Source organism: Giraffa tippelskirchi, chromosome 7 (assembly GCF_054371585.1).
Source record: "Giraffa tippelskirchi isolate mGirTip1 chromosome 7, T2T-mGirTip1v1.2.pri, whole genome shotgun sequence".
Taxonomy (NCBI): Eukaryota; Metazoa; Chordata; class Mammalia; order Artiodactyla; family Giraffidae; genus Giraffa; species Giraffa tippelskirchi.
This window is the reverse complement of record NC_137281.1, coordinates 3,189,944-3,199,538: the sequence shown is the minus strand read 5'-3', so window position 1 is coordinate 3,199,538 and position 9,595 is coordinate 3,189,944. Positions and strand designations below refer to the sequence as shown.

At 56.1% G+C, this 9,595-nt stretch overlaps 1 protein-coding gene across 1 annotated transcript; it reads left to right on the top strand.

The window, feature by feature from the left end:
* On the top strand, positions 1-3,840 carry UBE2S (ubiquitin conjugating enzyme E2 S). Its single transcript, XM_081505593.1, has 4 exons — positions 1-201; positions 780-927; positions 2,347-2,537; positions 3,389-3,840. Exons 1-4 carry the CDS (start codon positions 199-201, stop codon positions 3,716-3,718), a joined length of 672 nt encoding a protein of 223 aa, XP_081361719.1. The 5' UTR covers positions 1-198; the 3' UTR covers positions 3,719-3,840.
* The last annotated feature ends 5,755 nt before the right edge of the window (positions 3,841-9,595 follow it).

Here is a 9,595-nt window from a genome sequence, read left to right as displayed (position 1 = left end):
GGCTTACTGCGGCCGGTCACTGGGGCGGGTGCAGCTGTCGTGCGGTTCGCGGCGGACGTCGGAGGCAGCGAGGAGCAGAGCGGGGCCGCCGGGGCCTCGCTAGGGCCGCAGCGACAGCAGTTGGGCCCCCCGCCCCGGCAGGCGGGCGGAGAGTGAGGGAAGGGGGCCGGGGGGACCCGCCCCCGGCCGGCTGCAGTCATGGTGAGTGCGGCGCCCAGGCCCGGGAAGGGTGGGCGAGGTACCCCGCCGTAGAGGAAGAGGCGTGGTCTCAGGACTCTCGCGGTCTGCTTGAGGGGTTGGAGAGCCCACCTGGAGGTCCGAGGCCTGAGTTGGGCCCAGGGGCTGTCCTGTAGGCGGGGCGGGATGGGAAGGCCCGGCCGAGTCCCGGGGAGGGCTCCGGCCTTTTGGGCAGGCCTGTGGGTGTTCCGGGAACAACAACACTCTGCGGCCGTCTCCAGGACCGATCGGGGTTTCCAGGGTGGTCTTATAAAGATTAGGTAGGGGAAAGGGACCAAGGTAGGCCTCGGGCTTACCCAGAGTCATTGGGGAGCCTGTGCGGATCTACGAACGGGCTTCTGGGGGAGGTGGGGTCGTCCGCAGGAGCTCGGAGATGCGCCCCATTTCTAGTGGATTAGCCTGGGGCCGTTGCCTGAAGCTTCCTGGGTTGCGGGTTTCGGGAGGGGTGATTGACAGTCCGGGACTCCACCGACTCCTAGATCCTGCAGGAGGCTCCGGGCCTTAGTTCTGCTGGTGGCTCACCCGCTTGTCTCCATACCTAGAACTCCAACGTGGAGAACCTGCCCCCCCACATCATCCGCCTGGTGTACAAGGAGGTGACAACGCTGACCGCTGACCCACCTGACGGCATCAAGGTCTTTCCCAACGAGGAGGACCTTACCGACCTGCAGGTCACCATTGAGGGCCCTGGTGAGTGTGGGGACGACAGGGAAGGGTGCACTTCCCAGATCCTAGTCACCCTAGAGCCAGGATAGGAGGCTCCCACTCTAAGTGGATTGCCAGACCCTGAGGACGCAAGAGTGGGCAGGACAGGCACACCTGTTACATATGGTGTTCCTGGTGTGCAGGGCAGGACACTAGGAATGACAAATTGTGTATTCCTTCCCTGTTATGTGTTGGTGAGAAAGAACCGTGGGGGCCAAGAGAGCGTGTAATGGGCCCTTAGCTCGGGTCTGGGTGTTTCCTCCATCCCGAAGCAGGGCAGGAGTTACGTGGGATTGGGAGGAGGGTGCCAGGTGGGGAGTTGTCAGCAAAGGCCTGGAAGGGGGGTTGGACCATCTCAGATTTCTTCCTGTCGGCAGTGGCTGGGCCTCTGGACACCAAGCAGAGAATAAGCCAGATGCAGGCTTGGGGGAGATAATAACCAAGTCACTGCAGGCAAGCGTTTGATCTTGTAGGTTGGTTTAGCGTGTCCCTTCACGTGTACTACATTTAGATTATTGAATTTTTACGATTTAAATGAACAGTATGTAATGAAAGACCTAGTCTGGAGTTGGGTTTGTGGGCAGAGGGTCAGGGAAGGCTTCCTGAGATGATGACAAGGTGATTCACCCCATGCTGATGCGGGCTCGGCAAGAGGTGAGGATCCCAAAAGGCCTTTGGCAGTCTTGGGGTGTATTAGATACTTCATAAGAACAGAAGATAAAAGACTGGTGAAGCTTACAGAGAACGGATCTTTCAGGTTCTGTAGGTTTTTTCAAGGAGTTGAGAAAGGAAGCCCTTGGTGGGTTTAAAGCAGGACTTCAGTGTGACCGGTGGGGGTTTGGGTGGGGTTGCAAGCTGGAGGCTGCATCCATCAGGTGAGAGAAGTGGTTCTGCTGGACTTGGAAGGGGGCTCAGATTTATGGGGGGAACTGGATGGGTTGGACATGGGGGGCTGGAGCACCAGGAACAGCCCTGGGTCTGGAATGGCTCCCACGGGTTTTTGGCCTGATCAGGAGTGTGAATGAGAGGGCTGTTTGCTGTAGCGGGGAGACCATAGAGTGGACAGAACTGTCCTGACTCTTGCCTGGGAGACTTCCAGATGTTTTTCTGGGGGACTAAGTGGGCATATATGTCTGTGCCACTTGGGAACAGTGTGTTGTGACTTCAGTGGGGAGTGAGGAGGCCTCCATGGGTGGGGACCACCAGTTGGGTTAGCTCTGAGCTGGGGGTAGGGAGGGGTCGCCTGCAGGCCCCTCTGAACCTAGCCCTGTCGTTCTCTCAAGAGCTCCCAGTCTGGGGAAGGAAGCAGGGGGGCACTTGCCTCACCGTCAAACCGGGGAGGCGGGGTTTTGGGGGTGCCTAGAAGACCTGAGCCTCCTGATGCGTTCCCTCCCTGCCTTCCAGAGGGGACCCCATACGCTGGAGGCCTCTTCCGCATGAAACTCTTGCTGGGGAAGGACTTTCCGGCCTCCCCACCCAAGGGCTACTTCCTGACCAAGATCTTCCACCCAAACGTGGGCGCCAACGGTGAGATCTGCGTCAACGTGCTCAAGAGGGACTGGACTGCTGAACTGGGCATCCGGCATGTGCTTCTGGTGAGTTCTGCACCCGGCCTCCCTCCTGGCCTGTCCAGTCATGTCCAAGCCACAGAGCCTTGTTCCTCTTTAAAATAATCAAGAGGAAGTGCTGAAGTGGTGGGGGCCTCCAAGTAAGAGTCCAGGTTTCCAGCTTTTCTAGAAGGGTAGGTAGTGCCTAGGTAGCTCTGCCATGGGGCAGGTGATGGGTTTGTGTGGGGACAGTTTTCTGACAGGTGCAGGCCGAGCATCTGGTTGGAGAGCGTTTCCGATACCGAACAACTAGTGTAACCATCAGCGCTGTAATTCTGCTGTTCCTCAGTCAGGAGTGGCTCTGTGCCCCCGGGACGTCTTTAATTGTCCCAGCTGGGGTGCTGCACCCCTAGTGGGTGGACACTGGGGAGCTGCTGCCCCTCCTGCCACAGGCCTGCCCCTTGGAGAGCCATGCCCCCCAACCCCCACGTGGGGCTCCAGGGTCCCTGTGGGCCCCTTAGAGCATGGAGGTCACCTGGTGCCTCTCCCCACCTGTCTCACAAGGTAAAATTTTTTTTTAAACCTGAATTTCTAACGAGCCCCTGGGGCAAACAGTTGGGAGGACAGGGAGTTGGGGTTTCCTACAGGGCACAGGGAGGGTTGAGCACCAGGGTAAACAGACCCCAGAGCTGTGCCTTGTCTCCCTGGAGTGTTAGTAGCTGCTGCCAGGGAGGCTGCGGGTGAGCTCACCGAGTACGGGCATGCCCGCGGGGTGGTGAGTGTGGTCTGCCGGGCCAGTACCTGGGCTCCCCAGCCCAGGCCTGGGCACCGATGGCGGAGCAGCGTAGGGGTCTGAGAGGCTTGGGGGTGGGCCCCTGACCCCGGCCCTCTCCCCACAGACCATCAAGTGCCTGCTGATCCACCCCAACCCCGAGTCGGCCCTCAACGAGGAGGCAGGCCGCCTGCTGCTGGAGAACTACGAGGAGTACGCGGCCCGCGCGCGCCTGCTCACCGAGATCCACGGCGGCGCCGGTGGGCCCAGTGGCGGGCGGCCCGAGCCTGGCCGGGCCACGGCCAGCGGGGCGGCGGCCTCCAGTGCCGACCCCATAGCCCCAGGGGGCCCAGGGGGGGCTGAGGGGCCCATGGCCAAGAAGCACGCAGGCGAGCGCGACAAGAAGCTGGCAGCCAAGAAAAAGACGGACAAGAAGCGGGCGCTGCGACGCCTGTAGTGGGCACTCTCCCCTCCCTCCCCACCTGACCTGACTCTGTCTCTAAGTTATTTAAATTATGGCTGGGGTGGGGGAGGGCACTGGGACCTGGATTTGTTTTTCTAAATAAAGTTGGAAAAGCAGCTCTGCGCCTCTGCTGCCTGGGCTGTGAGCAGCGGGCACCCCGGTCCTGTCTGGGGTGCAGTGGTTGGTGGGGGCCCGGTCCCGATCACTCCTGCCCTTGTCCTGAAACAGGCACAGTGGACTGGTGGGGTCTCTGGTCGGGTGCGGGCCCCCGTGTATCTGCCCTTCCCTGGGTTCTTGGTCGAGCTCTGGCCGCAGAGTGTGCTCCCGTGGGCCTTTGACTCTCCTCCCAGGCCTTGTGACCCGGTCTTGTGGTGGGCGGGTCGCTGCTCAGGTCTCAGGAGTGAAGCTGACTAGGCCTGCTCCTTTCTCGGGTCTTCTCCAGGGCTCAGTTCCTGGGTTGTGGGGCCTGGGGCTGTCCTCAGCTGGAAGCTGCCAGGGCCCTCACCCCACGTCCCCCTTTTGTGGCTGACGTCCTTTGGCAGGGCCTAGTTGATTAGATGGAGCTGTTTGATGAGCCCTGGGGAAGAACTTGACTGCAGGCGCTTGTCCCGGCGGGAAGTGGGGGTTGGGGCATAGCCCTTCTCCCCGTCCAGTTTCTTCATCTGCAGGAGGGCAGAGTGACCATCACTGCACCTGGTGGGCGGCTGTGGAGGGTCAGGGTAAGGTTGCAAAGCCTGGAGAAGTGAGGAAAAGCAGGGAGCCACTGGTTTGGCAGAAACCCCTGAAGGCACAGAGGGGGACACCATCAGGTTCTGCGGGGCCTCAGGACAGCATCAGAAATGATCAAAAAGTACAAAAAATGAAAGCCTGTCAGAGACTGGTACGCCAACTTTCATAGTTGCTTCTTTTGTAATCAGACTGGAAATAGCGGACATGTTCATCAACAGATGAGTGAAGGAACTGTGCAGTCACTCAGAATACTACTTAGGCACACAAAACGCTGAGTGAAGCCACATACAAGAGTACAAAATATTTGGTTCCACTTCTGTGAAAGTCTAGATGACAGCCAAAAGCAGATCCCTGGCTGGCTGGGATGAGGGAGGATCAAGCCTTGGTGATGAGCACATTCCAGATCGCGATTACGGTTGGGGTCACGTGGCTGCATAATTATGTGAACGTGTATATTTAAAATCGGTGTATTGTACTCTTCGTCAAGTACATCTCAGAATTGGATGTCATTTTTTAAATCAAGGAATTCTGTTCAGTGGGAAAGATGATGGTTAACAAGACATACAACTGAAAGGACAAATCTAAATGTGTGAAGAGCTCCTACAGATCAGTAAAAATGTGAAAGCAAAAGCTCTTGCACAAACACGTCGCAAAAAGGGGAATCCCAGCGACTTAGCAGGCACACAGGTGAAGATTCCCATCATCACGAGGGATGGGAAAGGTACAGCAGAAGCCCAAGCTGACCCCACTAGACCTGGCAATGCCCAAGTGCAGAACCACGGATGCCCTCCCAGCCCACAGTGCCCCCTTGGCAGGAGCGGGAAATGAAAGTCACGTGGAGACGCGGTGGAAAGGCAGAAAGCACGAGTATGTCATTACTCAGCATTCTTGCACACATACCACGAGCTGCAAAGCCACGTTTCTAAGTTGCAAGCACTATAAACATGCCTGTATACAGTTGAGGACATCCTATGCAACACAAGAGCAGTGGGCCATCGCTCCCAGCATTGTGGAAAAGCTTGCCATCAACCAAACAAGCAAGTTTCAGGAGACCCACAGTCCGGACACCTTCACATGCAGTTCCAGAACCATCAAAACCAAGCTCTGCTGCTAAACGCACATACCTTGGTGGTCACGCTGTGTTTGAGAGCAAGAAGATGTTTCCCTAAGGCTCAGGATACTGGTTACCCCTAACCAGCAAGGAGCCCAGGAGTGAAACATATAAATGTGTAAATGTGTGCTTTTCTGTGCATCTGCTATATTTCAGAATTTTAAGAACATGAAGAAGTGCCTTATGAGAGATGGACCAAGTTCCAAAACATTACGTAAGAAAGAGCAACATGCCAACGCTGTGTAAGATATGCTACCATTTCTCTTTTTAAACTTTGACCAGAAGGTGACATTAGCACCTGCAAACACTGTCCCAAGAAAGAAGAGCCTGGAATACTGTGTGTATGGTACCCATTCAAAATGCAAAGTCTTGACTTAAAGATAACGAAGTTTCACTAGAATGGCTCCCTCAAACTCCCAACTCCCCAACACCCAACTCCCTAATCAGGGACATCCAGTGTCAGTGGGTTCTCTTGTATTTTCCTGAGGCAATTCTATGGGAACGCAAGCAAATTTAAGCATGTTGTTTAGTCACTAATTCCTGTCTGACTGTGACGCCATGGACTGTGGCCCACCAGACTCTTCCGTCCATGGGATTTTCCAGGCAAGAACACTGGAGTGAGTTGCCATTTCCTTCTCCAGGGGATCTTCCTAACCCAGGAATCGAAGCCTCATCTCCTGCATTGATAGGTGGGTTCTTTACTACTGAGCCACCAGGAAAGCCCCCCAAATTTAAGCGTATGTTCTTTTATTTATATTTTTTGGCCATACCACACGGCTTGTGGATCTTAGTTCCTCAACCAGAGACTGAACCCGTGCCCTCGGCAGTGAAAGCGCAGAGTCCTAACCACTGGACCAGCAGGGGAAGATCCCTAACACCTGTGCTGTTACGTCCACTGTCTCATTTGTGTATAACTGGCAGTGACCTGCACACGGCATGTCACACCTGGGCTTTTTGACTTAGCATGTCTGGCTGGCTGTCCTGTAGTACCCAGCCCTTCCATGCCCTCAGTCGCACCCCAATGTATGGCAAAAAACGCAGCAACACTGCAAGGAATGACCTTGGTGCATGGAGCCCGGGGCACACAAGAAGTCTGCAGTCACTCTTTTCTGTGACATTCCTGCGCTAGAGGGTACATCCATGTGTAACTCGGTACAGATACTGCCAAGTCGTTCCCCATGGGTTTGTACTGCTTGACACTGCCAGCACCCTGTGTCCACCCCCGCCCCACCCCTGCCCACAGCCTCACCAGCACTTTGATTTTTATCCAACTTGGGTTTTTCTCAACCTGAGAGGTGAACACTTAGTTATCTTTAAAAGACTTCTTTTAACAACAGTTTTGGATTTACACAGAAATTGTGAAGACAGTACAGTGTGCCTCCTGGCTGCGTCTCCTCTGTAAATGCAAAGGTGCTGAAATCAGTGTGCTGGTTTGGCTGTGACAGCCTGGCCAAGGGGCACGAGGACTTCCCTGGCTCTCCAGTGGTGAGGACCCCATGCTTCCTCTACAGGGGACATGGGTTCGATACCTGGTCAGGGAACTAAGATCCCACATGCCATGTGGCATGGTTGGATCCCCAACTGGGATGCTGGGCTCCTTGCATGTCTCCAAACCACATGCACACGTTCTTTTCGTAACAGAAGACTTTAAAGAATAGATTTTATTCCAGCAGATGACTACAAGAGTAAGAAAGGTAAATTTTTAAAATTCCTAGACAGGGCAGAGACAGGCTGGAGGAAATGCAGCAGAGGGCACAAGGGTATTCACATAACTCATGAGACTGGGAGCCACAGGCATTAACACGTGGATTTTTCCTCAAAGTGCTCTGAAAAACCCGAGCATCATTTTGTGTGCAAGTAGTTGTAGACACAGAAAGACGTTTGTGTTTGTTCTGAGTCCATCTGCTCAAGATAAATTGCATCCATTCATACATGCAAGGGAAATCTGTGGACTTGTCCCAGCAGGCCATGTTACAAGCTCTTTGCACATTTAACCTTAACAACTCTAGGAAGTAAGGTCTACTGAAGTGTACGTCATAGGCACAGAGAGGTCAAGGAACCAACCCAAGGCTGCACAGCCAAGGAGTGGCGGAGCCCTGAGGAAACCATGCAGACGGAAATCCAATCAAGGCCAGCTCCTCCCTCGACAGGAGCAGGTTTCCACTGCTCTGAGTGACCCTGTGCGGGGCAGCTGCCAAGGGCGTGCCCTACACTCAACTCGGCAAACGTTCCCTAGATTACCACTGGACACGACGCAGCACACAGAACCAAGATCCCTGCTTCTCAGAGCCCCAAGCAATCAGACAGGAAAGGAACTCGTTTCACGTATAGGGAAACCGAGGCCCAGAGACACTAGTGCCACAAGTGTAGGAATGGGCAGCTCTGGAACTGGCACTCAGGCAGCTTGGCCACTGGCGCGGAGAGGAGTGTTGTGGGTGGTAGGGGCGGGTGGCACCTTGGCACTTGCGTCTTCCGCTCTCCCCACCCTGGCCCCAGCCCCCACTGAGAAGCCAGCAGTCAGTCTTGCCTTCCCTCACCAGTTGCTTTTCTCTTGCTGCTTTCCAGATTTCCCCTGTCACGGCGTCCAGCATTTTTGCCAGGACGTGTATCTGCCCAGCTGGCCTGCATGTGTGCTGAGCGCCCAGAGCAGCAGGCATCTGCAGCAGACAAGGAGACCCCCACATCTGACCACCAGCTGCCACGCCGTGCAGCAGACGCCCAGCGCTGCGAGCCTCCGGCCTGCCAGGGCGCTGGGCTAACGTGACTCACCAGCAGATGGTACTCACTGGGGTGGGCGTGCCCAGGACCAAGGCTCAGTGTGGGCAAGCACCTCCCAGAGAGAACAGGGAGGCTTGGTGAGGCAGGGTGGGCGGTGGGGGGGGCCATCGGCCACGGCCAGGGTCTGCTCTCCATGGAGTGGGACGGGAACCGTGGGAGAGCTCTGAGCAGGTGTTAAGTCATGGAAGTTCTACCTCAACTACGGATGCTGCCCTACCAGGGCTGAGAACAGACCTTGGGCGGGCAAGGGTGGTTGGTCCAGGGGAGGAAGGTTTGGTAGGAAGGCTTCCTGTTCACGTCTGCTGAGAAAGGCTGGAGCTCCTGACCCCAGCGCAGAGCTGTGGGGAGGGGGCAGGGTCCTCAGGATGGCAGAATGGCTGGCACACAGTAGGTACACAGGGAACATGCCAGGAGCCATGATGTGGGTGACTTTTACTCATCTGAGCCTCGGTTTCTACATCTATAAGGTGGGGATAACATCTGCTTCATGGGGTGTCTGGAAGACAAATAGCCACTCCACAAGTATCTATGTACACTTTTGTGTACACATATGTACGCATGCCACAGGCCGATCTCAACAGTTACCAACAGCTAATTACCCCACTTACCATGTGTAGGCTCTCCCCCGGGCATTCATTAACCTCCTTAATTCTAAGAGGCGCAGAGAGGGGCACTCACTTGCCCAAGACCACACAGCTAGAAACTAAGCTGGAAGGAGTCAGGTTAGACGCCCAGCAGCGGTGCCTACATCCTGGTTTTAACAAACACCAGGAAGCCAGCAGCAGAACCTATTTCAGACCCAGCGAACAGAGACCCTGGGGAGACAGAGCTGTGCACCCGGGCAAGGGCTGGAGGGAGGCTCTGCTGCAGAGTGGAGTGGGCAGAGCTGAGGGGGGCTGGGCGCAGTGCAGGTCAGTCATCTGCTGTGAGGCGGAAGCAGGTGAGGTCAGGGTTGCAGGGCCCGAGGGCTCACTCCCAATGCAACCTGGCCAGGTGGGTTCCTACCCAAGAAGACACTGTGCAAGGATGTGGCCGTTGCAGCCTGCCTTCCCCTCTGCCGCTGGGGACAGGGTCCCAACAGGATCCCAGACTCAGAAGCTGCCTGGTGCCCCCAAGGGCAGGCTCCCTTCCCAGATAGGCATTTGGCCCAGAACCAAAGGCCAAGGCACGAGTGGGCCCTGCCCAGCCCTAAGTCCCAAGATCCTCAGTTCACACTTGCAGGGTCCCCCAGGAGACTGTGAGCCCAGGACCCT